Source organism: Sciurus carolinensis, chromosome 8, assembly GCF_902686445.1.
Source record: "Sciurus carolinensis chromosome 8, mSciCar1.2, whole genome shotgun sequence".
NCBI classification, from domain to species: domain Eukaryota; kingdom Metazoa; phylum Chordata; class Mammalia; order Rodentia; family Sciuridae; genus Sciurus; species Sciurus carolinensis.
In genome coordinates this window covers 72,581,607-72,600,493 of record NC_062220.1, presented here as the reverse complement: position 1 = coordinate 72,600,493, position 18,887 = coordinate 72,581,607, and the positions used below count along the sequence as shown (strand labels likewise).

General features: G+C 36.4%; 1 protein-coding gene across 1 annotated transcript in view; it reads left to right on the top strand.

Moving 5' to 3' along the window:
• The window catches only part of Dock4 (dedicator of cytokinesis 4), a 445,877-nt gene that overhangs the window by 190,617 nt on the left and 236,373 nt on the right, over positions 1–18,887 (top strand). Inside the window, 5 exon segments of the mRNA XM_047560480.1 lie at positions 2,204–2,244; positions 4,475–4,530; positions 8,745–8,841; positions 14,020–14,168; positions 18,729–18,813. Coding sequence (XP_047416436.1) covers positions 2,204–2,244; positions 4,475–4,530; positions 8,745–8,841; positions 14,020–14,168; positions 18,729–18,813 — 428 coding nt within the window.

The following is an 18,887-nucleotide window of genomic DNA, read 5'->3' as shown; positions in this document are numbered from 1 at the left end:
CCCGATGGTGATTGTTTGAGGTCATATGAGCAATCTCCTTAACCCAGGATTCTATGAAGTTTACAAATCTGTTCTTTCCTCTGTTAATTTCTGGAAATTTTCCAGTAGTTATAGCCAACTGTTTTTGGCAAAACTTGTTTCTTGTGTATTGAATGTTTGGCTTATGGAAAAGCAACATTTGGTATTTTTAAAGGTGATTGTGTTTTTTCCTAATATTATTTCCTTATAGTCACTATATGGCAACATAAAAAGCTACCTAAGCAACTCTGTGGGAGTTCACGGCTCAGTGCCAAACCAAGTCTTTTCTCAGAATGTCAAGGGTCTAGCAGATCCCACCCCTTGCCCAACCACCCCACCCGCCCTGCTTTGCAACAAAAAGAAACAGAGGTCCAGCCCAGAAATGGCTTACCTGAGGCTGGTTAACCAGATCCCTCAGGAAGACTCCTGTCCAGGCAGTCAGCTGTAGTTTTGCAGTTTTTCCTCTTCCAAAATTGGGAGTGAAATTATTCAATACATTTGAAATGTTAGTAGACTATATTATACGACCTTATCTGATTATCATTAATTTATGTGGCAGGAAACTCATTAAAGATACCTAATATATTCTCACATGTTTCCATTTCTGTTCTATGAAACATCCTTGAACTCCAGTACTCAAAGAGATCCCAGATGAAACGACTGCCTTTTCTTTTTTCCTTGTTAACAAAGTGACTACATTTTAGAGCATCATCAGAATATCCAAAAATATCCATTTTCTTCCTAGAGGCTTTCCTTACTAGGAATTTATAATATGATAATATTCTATCTTATCAAGTTTGCGCATAGATTAAATTGCATGCCCCCTAACAAAACTGGATTTAGGAAGAGCCTGGCATTAAACGACGGTGATCCATAGGTGTTTGTTCTGTTCTCTGTAATTGATATCTCTGTAATAAAATTTCCTTTGTCATTACTAGATGCATTTTGTCCATTTTTACTTTGTATACAGGCTAATACAAAATTTATTTTGAACTGGTGCATGAAAATAGGCTCCATATCTAATGGGAGATATTTTATCATCTGAAACCTTATGGTATAATTGGACAGAAACCTCTCTATTATATGTCTGCAATTCTCAAAAAGTTTTGGTTTCTGTTAGGATAATAATTTACTAAGTGATATATTTGTTGGATCTGCCCTTATGAGAATCTTGAAAACCCTGGAGATATTTATTCTAACTTTCCATTCATTCTGCTTTCTTCAGACCAGTTTAAAAAATGATATTATACATTACTGCATGTCCTTTTAGAAAATGCATTATGAAGAACAAAAATGTTTAAATACAAAGCTCACATATTTGCTTTCAAGAGTTCAATTAATCATTCAATTAGAACATTTTATGGCATAGCAAAATAATTTCTTACCAAGAAGCAGAATGGTTTTGACACTTGAAAATAATGCAGTCTGAAAATAATACTTTTAAAGGGGGCTATATGTTAATCATATATATTCATACATATACTTTACATTTGTTTTCAATTATAAAAGACATGTTCTCCTTATAGTACTGTAAAATTGATTCAGATTGCTTAGAGCTTAAATAATAAGCATTCTACAGAATAAAAATTACAGTGAACTCACTGAACAGACATAGTGCTGCTGAAGGTATACCAGTTCATTCTGAGAGTGGTGAGACCTGGCTTTCCTCTTCTGGTATGAAACAAATCCTAATCCAAGATAGTGGATTTAAGGGTATGAGAATTCACTGTACAGCTGTTGTTCTGACACTATTATTTGGTGATAGAGTCTGTGCTGGTTAGAAAGGCAAGCAAAATTTAGAAATATATTACATCATGTGCACATTCTCTAAGTTCACTTATACATAAGGTGACATTTTATAAAATGGGGAAAATTGGTGCAATAGCTCGTAATTTGTAAAGTGAGAATTAAAACCCAATGCTGATTCCCAAGAGTTTATTTCCATTTGCATGTTTCTGTTTGTTACATAAAGTTGTATAATTTTTAAGTTTGTTAATAAAACACTTAAACTAGTGGTTACTTGAGCTATTATCTAACCTAATTCTGACTGCCACCCTGTTTGTTAATAAAGTACTTACATGTAGGGTAAAATTTCATCAGCAAAGAACAAATTAATTTGGAATTATTTGTTATCTTTTAAATATTACAATGGTTTATCAAAATGTGACTGATTATTTCTCCACAGGCTGGTACAGAGGATTTGCCTTAAAAAACCCAAATATCAAGGTAAAAACTTATTTCTAACTGTAATTATAGGATTTTATAAAAAGATAACTGTTTAAATTATCTTACTATACAATTGCAATTATACTTGGCACTCTTAGTTAAAATGCAAAATGGTAATACAGATTTTTATAATTCTTGAAATTCCTTTGAACTTGGATTATAGTTAAGATATGCTACTCAAATGATAATCCTGTATAGCTCTTGAAAATTGTACCGAGAAAACCTTAATAAGCTCATTATATATAAACAAAATCTTTTTGAAGTGTTAGTTTCTCAGAGAACTAAATTAAAATTCAGGCAGGGGAGATATATTTCCAAAAGAAATATGGAATAGAGGTATTTAATCTTTAAGTCTTCTGTGGTATCATTTGTAAACACTGGTGTGGAGAAACAGGTTCGTTTTAGTGGCACATTAAGAGTTTCCTTGGGTTTGGGGAACTGAAACCTGGAAAATCATATTATAAAAATGCCCACCTTTCTTACTATTCCAGACAGACACTAAGATTCTTTATCCTTTATATACTTATATGAATCCTCAGGAATTATAGTAGGAAGTAATGTGATTTTTGTTTTATCTTTCATTGGGATAGTTTATGATATTGACATTAATCCTTACTAATATCTATGTTTTTCTACCTTATTCTAATCTCCTCAGCTTTCACTCATACTTCTCACAGTCTCTGATATTTGATTATATGGCACATTCATTTTTTGGTTTAATTCTAGCTATATTAAAATTGTTAATGAGAAAATGTTTCATTTCTCATTCTCAAAATACAACATAAGGTATCTATACTCTTTTGTCTATCTTTTTGCTTAAATATAACTTTTGCTGGACTATCCAACTGTGTTTAATTACTTCATTTCATTATTTTAGATTAGTCTGAAAGGAGAGCCTAAGGACAAAAGAATATACAAATTAATTTTTTAATACTTTAGCCCTCATTTAAAGTTGTTTTTGGACATTTGCAAGGCACATGCAAATATAGCCTCAGTATTTAATTATTCATCTAGAGAATGTTTGGGAAAAATGTATTATGACTTCTAAGTTACTTTAGTCATATCTAACAAACTTCAATTCCAACTTTTCCTTATTAATTACATTTATTCCATTTGTTAATCCTGTCATATTGAAGTAAATTTAAGTTTTACATTTAAAAATTTTTTTTTTTAATTTGGAGGTTGCCAAGAACTTGTTTAAAAGTTGTTTTTTTTTTTTCAAGTCTGACCGAGAACTCTGACATTTAGAAATAGATAAGGAGACATGAATATTTAAATCATATTTGTTTTTTCCCAGAAAAAAAAAATCTGTATCCCTGTTGAATATACAGAATTTGCTTATTAAGTTTTATTGTATACTTGGGTACATAGTAGTGATAACATATTCAAATGACATTTGTTTTCATAAATATTTAATTGATTTTGTCATTTGATTATACATCAGAAATTCCTCAGAGAACATTGTCACTTAACGGAAAATAAAATTGATGCTCATTTTGTTGTTGTTTCTTTTGAGTTCCCATTTATAACAAAGGAACAATTTCCTTGCCCTATCATTTCTCATAAAAAGCTTTATGCGAGCGTGTCTTCTTTTGTTTAATTTTTATGCCATTAGAATAGCAGCATAGTGATTAATTGCTGCTGTGCTGCCATCAAAGATCATTCATAACACATAGTACAGATACTGTCTCCAAATTCACAGTAGTTTTTAATTTTTTTAAAGTGTATATGGTTAAATAAAACCATGAGTGTTTGGAAGTGAAGAAAAGGACAACTAAAACAAAACACCTATTAAAACTATGCCATATTTTTATTTATTATATTTTACTTTTATGTTTTTATTAGCACATTATAGCTAAACATAATAATGGGGTTCCTTTTGACAAAATCACTCATGCATAGAATATTTTTACACATCTATTCTCTATAACATGGTTTTTATTTTAGAATTCCTGAATTTTTTTCTTTCTGTTTTACAAAGATTACATTTGGCATGTGAGGTTTAATTTTTTCAATTTTAGAGAATCTTTGAATTTTTAAAGGAGTTGGTAGTAGAAAGTGAAAGGAGTGAGCCTATGCCACAAGGGATTTTAGTCTATGGAATGTGGGGGTGATGTTTTTCCCTCCTCCTGATATTGTCCTGCTATGTGACTGTGCCTTATACATTTGTATTGAACCTACCCTGCCTTAAGAGACAGAACCACCCTAACCTTCGTGTTTTCTCTTCCAGGGTATATTTCCTTCCAGCTATGTTCACTTGAAAAATGCCTGTGTAAAGAACAAAGGGTAAGAAATGAGTTTTATTAGTTGTTGGAGGATTTTCACAGAATCATTGCCCATTTTGGAATTTGAGAGACTTACAAATTTATGCAAGTCTGAAAAATGAACTGTAGAAGATCATGCCATTGTTGGTACTGTTTGATGAAGAGACACTAAAGCTGTTGGTGGAGAGAATTAAAGAACCTATCTACTCATGCAGGACAACAGTTGAATCTAAGGCACTGAGGTCTCTCATTGTTGGCACATCATGGAACTAACTTAATCTTCAGCAGAAAGTGTTGGTTGTTTTGGTTTCCTGCTTTTTAGGGAAGCATGGAAGTTAGACCTATAAAATGTTAAGTCATGTCTTCTCAAAACCCAGGAATTTCCTTGATTCACCACTGATTTTAAGAAGCCAAGTCTATCTTTCTCTAAATGAGCATAATACCATATCCTGTGTTTGCATTCCACAAAGCCATTATTCTCCTTTAGAGAATATCATTTATATGATACTTAGTTGGATTGAGCTCACTGATCACATAGAACTTCTTATATATTTAACATTTTTTTCAATCTGTTTCTAAAATGATTGGAAGCATCTATCAGGATAATATCACTCAAATAAGATATTGGAGGTTAAAATAATAGAACTGCCTATTCAAAAGTTAATGAGCAGATCATTCATTATAAGATGGATTTGGACACAAACATTTAGTGCCATTGTCACAGGGAATATTTATTGGATCATTGATATAATTTTCATTTTATAACCAGAGTACAGATTCAGCCATAGAAATGACATTCTTCCGGAGGTAGTGATAATAGCAATTTGTCATTTGAGCTCTTAAACCACAGTAAGTAAATAGTATCTTCAAATTTGAGTTTCACCAGAAAAGTACCAAGTATGTTATTCAAATGGTGATTCTTGCCAGGCATGGTGTTGCACACCTGTAATCCCAGCAGCTCTGGAGGCTAAGGCAGGAGAATTACAAGTTCAAAGGCAGACTCAGGAACTTAGCAAGGCAGCTAGCAACTCAGCAAGACCCTGTCTCTAAATAAAACATAAAAAAAGGGGGTGGGGATGTGGCTCAGTGGTTCAGCACCCCTGGGTTCAATCCCCAGTACCCCTGCAAAAAAATGGTGATTCTTATATTCACCCTCTATAAAGGTACACTATTAAATTTTAGTTCAGTGGAAGACCCATAGTGACTGAGATTCTATGGTATAAATATTTTGAGTATTTCCTATGTGAATAAAAGAGAATTTAGGAGACTATTATACTGTATATCTTATCTATGTCAGCTATTTTAACCAAATATTATTTGTAGGAAACAGTAACTTTTAAAAAAATAATAGATTAAAACTATAATTCTAATACTAATATTTACCACTGCTGATAGTAATCTTGTAATAAATACAAATCCTTCAGAAATATGCAGCTCTAATCCACCAGAAATGTCAAGCAGTCCTTTTGGATTCTACCACCCCAAGCTTAATACTGGCCAGCCCCGCTCAAGTAAACCAGAGCCTAGGACAGAAAGCTTTCAGCCACACACTGCTGCTTTGTCCTGATCTTTCTGCCCTAGTGATCTGGGATAGGCAGTGTTAAAAACTCCAGGATCTATCCTAACCCTTACAGTGCCTACCTGGACAAGACCCTGCAGTTCTTTCCTCTGAGTTCTTTCCCATTCCCTGCTGCATTGGCCCCAAGACCCTCCCAGCCCCCATCAGACACTGACCAAAGAAGAGAAAAAAAAGAGCAGGGGATGCAAAAGAGGATATTACACATAACTCCAGTTAGTCAGCATACGCCCCTCAAAATGTATTGGAATGGGACATAGTTTTAAAGCACGTACCTTCTTTTTCTTTTCATTTTTTGCAATGTGTATATCTTGCCCCCTTCCATATGCACCAGGAAAGCTTAAATGTTGGCAAAGACTTGCTTCTGGGGTGTCTACCTGACACCAGGCATAATGGGTATGGTGCAGCAGAAGAGCTCATGAATAGAACAGACTTTATTTTCTAAAAAAGAATTATTGGAGTTAGTTCAGACTCATAGTTCTGGGACTGTTATTGGAAGAAAAACGTTGATCTGAAAACATTTGAGAACACAGATTGCCAGATGATTATTTTCCCAGAGAAGAATTTCTGTGGGAATTTGATGGTACCTGCCTTGTTTGAAGCAGGTTTTCAATCTGATGTCCCACTGGGATGAAGTTGCTGCAAAGTACATTTCAGAATAAATGAACAAAATATAATTTTGGGGCAACTACTTATGACAGACTATTTGCACTTTAGTTTTGGGTTTTTCTGTATTTAATACGAAACAGCTGCCTTGCCCAAACGGCAATTTTGTGCTTAAAAACTTACATTTTGTGTGGACAAACCTCCCATCAACTTCCCACAGATTGAATTGTCTTGATATTCTTTCCTGAGTTTTCAGAGCAATGTAGGACTTGATGGGGACCCATAAGTTATAGTTTGTGTGTGAGGACACTTCTGGTTTGTTCTTGCTGAGGTCATGTCACTTTTTAAATATTAAGCAGGATGTCAGGTTTTCTTGGAAATTCATTGTTCCCTTCTTGACCTTGTGTGGATCATTTTATAATCTCTGTTTCCAAATATTCATCATTTAAATTGCAACAGCTGCTTCAAAAGCAAAATAAATGTACTACCTTTGGAAAATGTCATATGTAGACTTAATAAAAGGTTCTATATCTGTCACAGTTCATATCACTATTTACTTTTAATTCTAGTGTTAAAGTCCAGTTTTGCATTTTTAGCTATATTAAGCTCTAGAAAGAAGGAAAATATTCACAGGGCAGGTATTTCAGCAGCCATTGAAATGAGGAGATGGAGCTCTGGTGAAAGAATCAAGGCAAACTTCTAGTTCCTATACTTCCCTTAAGAACAGTGGTGCATATCTGTAATCCCAGCAGCTCAGGAAACAAGTAGGAGGATAGCAAGTTCATAGCCAGCCTGGCAATTTAGTGAGTCTATAAGCAACTTAGTGAGACCCTTTCTCTAAATAAAATATAAAAAGGGCTGGGGATGTGGCCCAGTGGTCAGTACCACTGGTTCAATCCCCAGTAAAAAAAAAATAAATAAAAAAGATTTCACGAAAGACAATTATATACACTTTGGGCATACCATCAAAAAGGAACTACAGAGCAGTTATTGGTCTCATGCTAAGAAGTAATTTTCCCTTTATCATCAAGATGACCTGGTTCAGTGTCTAAGAATCTGTTACCCTTTATATATTAGATGTTGTCCTTGAGAAAAATGTACTGAAATAAAGAAAATAGTCCCCAACAAGCCATTAGTATTCTTTGAAATGCAGCGGTAATAACTATATAACCACTTTAACCAGTATTGAAAGGATTGGAAAAAAGAAGCTACAGATGCAGAAAAGATCATTACATGACAAAGACAGAATAAAAAAGACAAATTAAATCTTCCTTTTTTTTTTTTTTTTTCTTATCTCCTTACATTTCTTAACTTCAGGACAATGACACATACCCTATTAAATGTTGGTATGAATATTTTCCAAGTATAGTTTCTGACTTTTAGAGAAGAAATGGAAAGACTGTATTACCCTAATTATAGAGATTAGCATTTTCAAATGAATTTTTAAATATCTGTGATGTGTTAAGGCTTTAAATTTAATTCTGCATGATAACATTACTAATAGTACTAATGATTTTTTGTGGTCTGGTTCACATATAGTAAAAATGAAGGGTTAATAAGCTCCACTGTGTGTTCAGTCAGCATTCCAGCATCCAGTTTATAAGGCTGTTCATTTGAATATTCCCATCCTGATGGCCTAGTGTTTTTTTTTTTTCTTCTTTCTTGGTGTCCCATGGAGCCATAGCACTTGGAAGGGAAAGGTCACCTCAGAGTATATAGAGCCTGGAAACCTCATGTTATGAAGGATTTGGGGCTTGGAGAGGTTAAAAGAGTTGCTGTCTAGTGGTCACCCTGTCACCAGAGTAGAACTCTTATGTGGTTCCCTCTCTTCCACACGGCTCAGACTTGGTCTGGGTGAAGTGGCCGGTCCCTTGGGCATTGCACTGCCTTGTCACATGGCTGTTCTCACACAAACTCATAATCAAATCCCAGTTACTGTCTGCAGGACCCAAAATAAGTGGATACTCTCCTTCCTGGTTTATGTTTTAGAGTATTTAAAACAAATCGTTGTCTATGGTATTTTCATATATGCCTTTTCTTTTATAATTTCACAGACAATTTGAAATGGTTATTCCTACTGAAGATTCTGTTATCACAGAAATGACATCAACATTAAGAGACTGGGGAACCATGTGGAAACAACTCTATGTGGTAAGTTATTTTTTTAGTGTAGTGATTTTTTGGGCAGAGAATTGTCTTAAGCAATATCTGAACATGAATAAGCATTGACTGACATTTGAGCACCTGCTGTAAGTCTCTAGGACTCCTCAGGAAACCAGGGATATAGATCTTATAAGACATAGTCTTATAATCTCTGTGTGCACTGAGCATGGGTCTCATAAGTTATTTTCAATATCGCAGGATAAAAGAGGTGACTTTTCCGACATCTAACCAAATAGAATGGTTTACATGGATCTAGTATTGAACTTCCTGATATTTTGAATTCTCAAGGACAAATAAGTTTATTTTCAATACAATTTTAGTGGTAATGGTAGTTTATCATATTTTAATTCTACAAGTAATTCAGGTAAATGACTTCTTACCCAGAATTGGTGAGAATATTCTAAATATGATATAGAAGTAAATGTTTCTTAATAAAAAAAATCAATGTTTTAGAGGTATATGTGTGTGTTTATTTATTTATTGTAGCTGATTACATTATTGAGTATTTATTACAGAGCAGATTCCACTGGAAGTACTTTACATACAGCATTTCATTTATTCCTTACAACTACTCAAGGAAATAATAACTGTGATCATCTCTAGCTTACGGAGGGGAAAAGTGAGTCCCAGAGAGTGAAGTACTTGCCCTAGACCATATTCAGTAGTGCCCCCTTATCTGCCAGGAATATAATCCCAAACCCTTGTAGAACCCCAAACTATAGATAATACAGAACCCTAAATATATACTATATTATAATTTTCCTAAATATAGATACCTATGATAAAGTTTAATTTACAAATTAGACACAGTAAGAGAATAACAATAATTACTAATGAAATCGAACAGTTATACTGTAATAAAATTTTTTTTAAATTTATGAATTATTTTTAGAATTTTGCATTTAATATTTGGAGACCTCAGTCAACTATGGGTAGATGAAACCTTGGGAAATGAAACTGCAGATAAAGGGAATTACTTTCACAGCTACTGGAAAGTAGCTGTGCTGGAGAATTTTTTTGTTTGTATTTTAATTTTTTAAAAATATTTTTTAGTTGTGGATGGACCTTTATTTTATTTATTCTTTTGTGGTGCTGAGGATCCCACCCAGTGCCTGACACATGTTAGGCAAGTGCTCTACCCCTGAGCTGGAGGTTTTTTTGTGAATCTGGTACTCTTCTTCCAAACTACTATATATGCAGAGGTTGGGAGAGTGATGAAGTTTTAAGGAAGATTAATGAGATTTCTCCTTTTATTTTCAAAGAAATTTGTAGAATAGCTTAATCATTTGAAGGGATGTGTTCAAAATCCAAAGGTTATCCTGACAAAATTATTTTAAGTAACCTAAGAGAAAAATCCAAATTAGTGAGGGACATTATTACAGAAAGATAGTTTATATTGTCTGTTACATCTAAAATGCAATAGGATATTTCATTGAGGTGAGAAAATCTTGAAAAGTCACTAATGAAAACCCTTTGGTGCTAGAGTTCTCCAGCCATACACTTCTGGAACTGGTGGCTTTAGAACTCAATGGGAAAATCCACAAGACAAATCTTATATCGTAGATAAATTGCCAGAGTGTGGACCTTGTCAACATGAATTCATGTCAAGATAGCTGATGTGCAGGGCTCTGTGCCAGGATAGTGCCAAAGAAATGCACATCTTCAGGGCAGGGACTGTGGATCAGTGGTAGAATACTCGCCTAGCATGCTTGAGGCACCTCAGCACCACTTAAAAATAAAATAAAGGTATCATGTTCACCTACAACTAAAAAATAAATATTTTTTAAAAATTTAAAAAAGAAATGTAGATCTTCCTTTTATAATTAAAAAAAAATTTGTGCTGGGAACATTACAAAATCCAAGTATTATTTCATTTAAAGTAGCAGTTTGCATGACACTACTGTGGCAAGGAAATTATTTGAAATGTTTGAACCACTGCATCCTAACCTAATAAAAGAGTGTTATAAAAATAATGACAGTGTGTTGTCCATTAGTTGAGCTACAGCACCCAGACTTTTCTTTTTATGTAGCTTCTAGTGGGGAACAAAGTTGAATTTTCTTTTTATTCTGTCTTATCTAGCTATTTTTACCTGCTTTTGAGATTGGGAGCATCTATTTTGGGCACAGACTTGGTAGGTTTGAAAAATCTATGTGTTATAAACTCTAGAAGTAATCTCTTCTCCTAGTGTCCCAAATAATGGGAAAGAGAGACAATTATCTAACAGTTTCCCTGGCTCCTGAAATGGTAGTTGGTTCTATGAGGAACAAAATATTAAGTTTAACCCAGAGATATCAGTTTTGTCATTGGGAATGAGGCTAACTTGGCCATGTTGGACCTTTTGGTTTCTCTTCCCTGCTCTTCTAAAGGCCTAAATTATGTCATTTAGACTAACACTTAAAAAAATCTTGGTAATATAACCACAGAAGGTTTAAGAGAAATACAGCACTCACCTTCTACTGAGTACTTTGGTTTGGGCCCTGAACTATTTTGCATCTATCTTCCCTGGGGCTCTGCCAGGTAATTTTTATTCCCAAATCTTATCAAAGATGATTTATCCAGAGTCCCACGTTGAGTGGTAAAGGCTGAATCTAAATCTAGGTCTGCTGCTGGAGAAACCTGTGTTTTCCTTTTAAGGCAAATAAAAACTTAATCTCTAAAACTCAAAAGTACAACTAATTTTTTGGTACATTTCTGATATATTGCAGGAATTTTTAGATAATGTTTTATTCCAGATGTTTCATATTATACCATACTTTTTCATTTAACACTAAATCAAAGCATTATTTCTGATAGCTTCCATATCTATCCAGTTGTACACATCCAGATTTTCTGAACTATCATTTTTTGGCCAAATGTGCAATCAGATATGTACACTTATTTTTACAGTAGTAGTGAAATCAGGTGGCCAAGCCTGTAGCATGAAAGTGTCCCCTCCACCCCTTAAAGGGGAAGCTGACCATCCAGTTTTATTCTTTACAAAGGATACTGCTTCTTTCTCAGCTTTACATAGTCTTAAACTGAAGTACTGGAGGTAACATCACAGAAAAACAGGTCCATCCTACTGAACAACTGCAGAATGCGTACCCAAGTATAGGCACATGGCTTTCTCAGTGTGGCAGTCAGTTTAAGAGGTGCTGACTCTCTCCTTTGCTGCATGAGATTTGATTTCTTTTCGTACTTCTTTGTGGAATTTTTTGACTCAATTGACTTTTCCTTCCTACCACTGATTTCCTCAAATGTTCCTTGATATTCGCCACTTATTCTTTTGTAAAACCTAAACAGAATCTGTCTCTTGAGGTCCACAAAAAATAACACCTATAAATCAAGGTCTCCATTCATTCTCCACCTGCAGAGGTTACAAAAGTCAGGCATAGCCCTTGTGTTTGGGCGCTTAACAGCCATGTGGAGGAGACAGACACAGGTAATAGAAGTAATAGAAGACAGGCTCAATAGAGTGCTTTAGGAGTTGAGAGCAGGATTATTTATTTCCCAGAGGTTCAGGGATGCATCCTAGAGAATGTTTCCTGTCCTTGCACATTTGTCTGACCTGCACAGTACAAGAAAAGTCCCAAGACACCAAGTGTTGATAAGGTAGAAAACACTTCACTGCTTTTTAAAATTAAAAAAAAAAAAATGTGTAATGACTCAACATCTTTACCCATTACGGGAAACTGACATTTCCTCCAGCTTCAGGTAGATGATAACCTCAGTACTTTCAAGTCACTATTTATATGGCCTCCTAATAAATTTTGTGGAAATTGAAATACCACTTCTGGTTAAGGAAGACGAGAAGTGAATCCTTACGTAAGATTTACTCATGTCTGTGGAATAAAAGATCTGTATTTTGGTTTCGTTAAAGAAACAGTATTTGTAGAGGGCCTATTATAGACAAAGCCCCGAACAGTACAGTATTAGTAATGGCTAATTACTTAGATGATATGTATTTGGGACCAGGCATTGTTTTCAGAGTTTTAATATACTAATTCATTAATCCTGACAACAACCTTTTAGGTGGGTACTGTGATGATACCTGTTTTACAGATGAGGAAACAACACAAAGAGGTTAATGAATCACTGAAGGATTTTTAGCCAGTAAATGCTAAAAGTGGAAGGTTATGGGCTCTAAGTTGGTGCTCTTTACCATGGCTGTGTTGTTGTCTTCATGTGTGTTATCTGTAATCCATAAAACAACTTTGCCTAAAGATAGTATTGCCCTGTTTTAAAGATGACAGAACTCCATACTCAAAGTTTATGAAACTAGTAAGTGACAAGACCAGAATCTAAAGTCAGGAGTTTAACCTATCTTCTTTCACTAAACCATAGAACCTAATGAATTTCCTAGGAGGTTATCATGAGTCTATGTGATTGTATAAAAAATGAAAAAGCACCACTTTTTTAAAGCAATAAATACTGAGCAGATAATGATTGAAAATTCATCAGTGAATGAGCTTGAGAACCCTCTGTGCACCTAACTTCTACAGTAAGATCTAGCTGGGTGTGGTGTCGCACACCTGTAATCGAGGCTGAGGTAGGAGGATCTCAAGTTCAAGGCCAGCTTCAGCAACTTACCAAGGCCCTAAGCAATTTAGCAAGACCCTGTCTCAAAATTAAAAATTAAAAAAGGACTGGCTTAGTGTAAAGCACCTAGGTTTATCCCCAGTACAAAAAAAGGGATAATCTAATGAAGTGTTAAGACTAGAATGCAGGATATAATTGGACTACAGTATTTTCCATTTCATCTGCTTTAGTTGTATACAGCCATAACTCTGAGGAGAAAGAAAAGAATGCGAGCAAGAGTTACCAAGGAAGACCGCCCAACAGAGGTAGAATTCAGGGTGAGCCTTGAAGGACAGTAGAGTTCAGGTAGAGGTAAAGACAGGAACACATGAAGATGTGAAGGCATAGTGAGAAACAGGAACACTGTGTCTGTGCTGAGGAATCTGAGAACGTAGGGTAGAGAACGGGAGAGCAGCACTGTAGAGCAGGTAGAGCCATAAATGCACTTGAGGACAACAAGGGAATTTTGTTAATGGTGAGTCTGTCTAGGGCACAGCAAGCATATAGAGCATAACCAGGACTCACTGCCGCCCCCCCCCCCTTCCTTTGGTTACCCTACAATTCAACATGGGACCAACTACCAGTTCTCTTCTTTGCATATTTCTTAGAGGAATGAAGGTGATCTCTTCCACCGGCTGTGGCACATCATGAATGAAATCCTGGATCTGCGGCGCCAGGTGCTGGTTGGCCACCTCACCCACGACCGGATGAAGGATGTAAAGCGGCACATTACTGCCCGCCTTGACTGGGGCAACGAGTGAGTACTGACCATTATGGGGTACTCTGGTGGGTGAACACAAAGTAAGTAATATAGGTGTGAGCCAGGATGTGGTGGTATCACTGGAAGAAATCATGTCAGCTTTGACCCTTTCACAGGCTTTATCAGGACTATCATTGATGGAGCCAAGAGCCACATTCTTTAGGTCTGGTGTGGGCACCGAGGCATTGTTTGCTCTCAAGTGTCTCGTGTGGTGTGATGGTGTGCACGTAGTCACATAAAATGAAATGCTCACAGGGATTAATTAGATATGGCCTCTTTCTAAAATGGACCTTGTTTTCCAGTAGGGCTTTTAGGTTTGGCATATGTACTTGTTCTTAATGTATGCTTGTCCATATCATGGTTTGGGTTGCCAGTGTAATCTGAAGGGAGACAGGGATGTTAGCAGCTTCTGCTGAAAGTCTCATGCCACGTTCACCACTGGGACCTTTCATTATTTCTGTGATTGCTCCTGTGCATACATATGAGCTAATTGGAGGAGCTTCTTAGAATAACTCAGTAAAGAACTCTTCTTGACTGAGATTTACTTTTAAATGAAAGTGTAAGGGACCTTCTTAAAATAACAATCAAGCACTTAAGTAGTAAATCTAATCACTAAAAGCTCTGACCAAAGCTGATATTGCATTAAGTATGATTAGCAATATAGGAATTAGAAATGAGAACAAGCCAACCTTGCCCATGATCCTAAGGTTGCATATAGCCTAAGTTTAAGGCAGTGAAATGGTTCCTTAACATCCTACAAGGCCATAGCCTACCTTTCTTTCCTTCCCCTAAGCTCTCATGTACTGTTTGGACCTTCAAAGGATCTTAAGGCAACAGAATAAAAAAGAAAGGAAAAAAAATAAGCAGTCAGAAAAGAAGAATATGGCAAGAAGTGACCAGTGAATAAAATACAAACAAACAACAAAAAGAAAATTTTAAAGTAGAATATTTCCTCTACCCTTAAAGAGTCACTTTATCAGAAGCCAGGTGTGATTCCTGCCAAGATGTTAAATATTACAGGAATGACAGAGTTTAACCCTGTACCTCACCCAGAGTATGTCTGACATCTTGTGGAATGTGCTGTGCCATTTATCTGTTTACAGACAATGAATAGCATAGCCCAATCTGTTTATTGCTAGAACATTCATTCCTCTGAGAAATAAAGCAGGTACCAGTGTGGAGTGGCATTAGGAGTATTGGGCAAGGAACTCTACTATTTTTAAAGACCAGAAGCAAATTCCTGAAACCTTCTCACTTGAGTTTTCTGCTCCGAGGGAGTAAGCTGAATGAGAGAAGGTCCCAAGGGCTCTTTCAGCTTCAGGATGATGAGATTCAAACACAGTGCCACTTGGCAGGCCAGATTTGCCAGTGTTGGTACTGAGCTTCCCCTCTTGCTGTTTTCAAGGGGTAGTACTGGCAGGGAGAGATGGCGCTAAAGCTTATTGGATCCTGATCTGTGCTGCCTGAATTCCTATTATTTTGAAAAGCCATTGAGTTTTCACTTTATTATAATTGGCTCATTATGCTGGTCACCATTTAAAAGTTTAGTTTGTAAATCAGTGGAGAGTTGGATGAGGTTAACTTAACAAAAATAATGTTGGAACATAGAATAGGCAAGAAAGTGATACTTTCTTGGTTCAATGATGGAAGATGATGGCAGAAGGAATAGAGGAAGGAAGAAAGGAAAGATCATTAATTATGACTGAATCATGTCTCAGTTTTTGACTTACATGAGTTCTTGCTGGTGTTTTGGACAGTTGTTGGGCTAGTTTATGGTAAATTGGTAAAACACCAATGCTTGAAAATGAATGATATATTTATTAAGGTCATCTTCAAATTCCTGAATTTTCTGAGTTCTCATTCTGTTTTCTTTGAATTTTATTGTCCACTTATTAAAAATAATTTGTTGCACAGAGATTGTGCATTTACCTTGTTACTTTAAGTATAAACTTGTTTTCTTATTGAAGTGCTCAGTGGCAATCAAATGAGGATGATTTTTTGCCTATTAAACTAGATCAAATTTTCCTGAAAGTTACCTGTCAATACATAAATCTCTGGATGAATATAAATTAAGAATGTGTCCGATCTCAAGTTGCATATTGAACTGTTGAAGAAAAGCCCTGTAGAGTGGGGAACTTGGTTGGAGGAGACCATAATCAATCTAGTTCCTAGTGGGATCAGCAAAATAGTGGTACATGTTTGTCTCCTATAGAGGCCTTTGATATCCTTTGAGATCTGATGTCCCTGAGATGATATGGTAGGGAGAATTAGCTCCTCCTTTCTTCAGATAACAGAGTAGGATAATGGCTGAGTTGATGTTAAATCTGACCATTCCTCCCTGCTCAGCTCCTGGTTTCTATATCCTAGGGGATCTCTCTCCGTGTTGTCTCCATGTTGACTGATTTCTCTGTGTGCTTTGTAAAACACTGCCCTGATTCTATTCTGTTAGCTAAGAAACCTCAAACGGTGCCTAACTTATCCTAAGGATATACCTAGGAGTTAACAAAACCAAATAAAACCAAATGAGACTCTTTTTACACAACTTGGACTCCAAGAAGCCAAGAGAAATTGAAAAACCAAGTTTTATGGGAAAAAGGAACTTACAGAATAATGATTCCAGGCCTGAAAGTCCATGAAGGTTCTGGAACCCACATCTGGAACCAATCTTTACTCATTCTGCAGTGATATAGGTCAGCTGCCCTTCACATACCTGTTTTTCCCTCACACTGCATGGCTAATTCTGTCTGAATTTCCAAGTTCAAAATCACAAAGAAGGAATATCATTGGCAGCTAATACTTTTGTTTGGACTGAGCATTTTATATAAGCCTCTCATAAGCTGCTGGCCAGCCCATGGATTATTTATTCTTAGATCAGTTGTCTGCCTGAAGGTCAGTTGAGTATGGGTTAGAATCGGAAGCCTGAAGGTCAGTTGAGTATGGGTTAGAATCGGAAATATTCAGGTGACTGCCTTATGTGCCTGCCTCCTCCTGGAGAGAATGTGGGCAGCAAAGTTTCTCACACCATGGTTCTTCCGTGGTTGTATGCTTTCTTCTCTTTGCTGGATAATCTTTCATCAGCAACATGTACCTGGTATCAAATGCTGTCATACTCTAGTTACAGTGGTTCTCTCTTTGGGGAGATTGGGGAATGGAGAATAGATCCTATCAAAATCCCTGATGAGGTATATCAAGGGAGGACATGGGTATTTTGAAAATAAATCATTGTACTTATTGTGATTTGAAAGTTCAACCAGAAAAATGAGTGTGTGATTTCTTTGAGTTCTTAAAGAATAACTTAAACTAGGGAAATTTAGAAAGTGTTTCTAGTATCTGAAAGCCAGCTCCTGCTTTCAAGGAAGTGACAGTGTTCTAATTTTAAGGACTAATATCTCTCCGGGTAGCTGGGCAGTGTTTGGTCTGTAGCAGGTGGTTAATTAATAAATTTTGCTTATGCAACTTTAATGAGATTTTGAGGAGGGCATGGAATTTTTTTTTTTTTAACAAAAGTAAGAAAGCTGCGGTTCTATAATTGGAGAAGCATTGACAGAGGGCTTCCATATTAGAAAGAGTAATAATGTCAAAGGGATGCAGAATAAATTATCTTCAGATAAGCCTGGAACCTGGAGTGTGATAATTGAGGGGAGTCTCATAGACAAGTGGACTTCTTGGCCTTGATCTATAGGGTATGACAAAGGCATGTTGAAGCCATTAGGCTGGTAATGGATGGTTACGGAGATGAATGGAAGGGTATAGCCTCGGCCTCAGTGTTGTATAGTAGGTGCTCTGGAGAGCAGGGTGTTATCAAGGTTACTGGAGGAAAACTGGCCTGAACAGGCTTGTACTCACATTCCTCTGTCCAGGGTAGGACATCCCAAATCAATTACCGAACTTGGTCCCTCTGAGACTGGATCTAACTTTAGAGTACTTCTCAGCACTGCAAACCACGTGTCGGCCACAGTGACACCTGACCCTGAAGTTTAAACAAACCATTCCACCACTCCAGGCTTAGAACTCTGCCGCCTCAATCTCTGTTTCCTTTGCTTACTGAGTTTCTTCACAATGTCTGACCCCCGAACTTGCCCTGAATGAATACCAGGCACAAATGGCCAGACTCACCTTAGAACTGTGTTAACTCTATTCTTGGTACTAGGACAAATCCTAAACATCAGACTTCCCTCTCATCAAATCCAGTTCCCAGAACCACATTTTTCCTAGCTCTGGTTTCCACCCTACTCATTGTAGAAGGGCTTTTCCGGTGATAGTTTATAGGATGTTGAAGGTCCTTAGTGGCAGGAGCAGTCCACGGAGTGCCAGCCCTTGCCTCCTTGATTTGCCTCTCTTTGTTATCCACTGTTTCTCAGGTTAGGCTCAGGGTCCAGCCTTGCCCTTTGTCTACCCCAGTTGTAGTAATAAGTCATACAAGATACAACTATGAGTGAGAAAAGAATAGTGGCTGATATATCTAAATTTTAAGGTCAAGTAGTAAAAGTAATTAATTTGATATATTACATAGAGATGACTTTTCTCCAAACCTTTTGCAATTTTTTTTTTTTCTAGACAACTAGGACTGGACCTGGTGCCTAGGAAGGAGTATGCAATGGTGGATCCAGAGGACATCAGCATTACTGAGCTCTACCGATTGGTAGGTACAGGAAATGCTGGCTCAGAGCCACACTGCTGATTTTGTGGTTTCCATGGCACTCTTCAGACCTACTT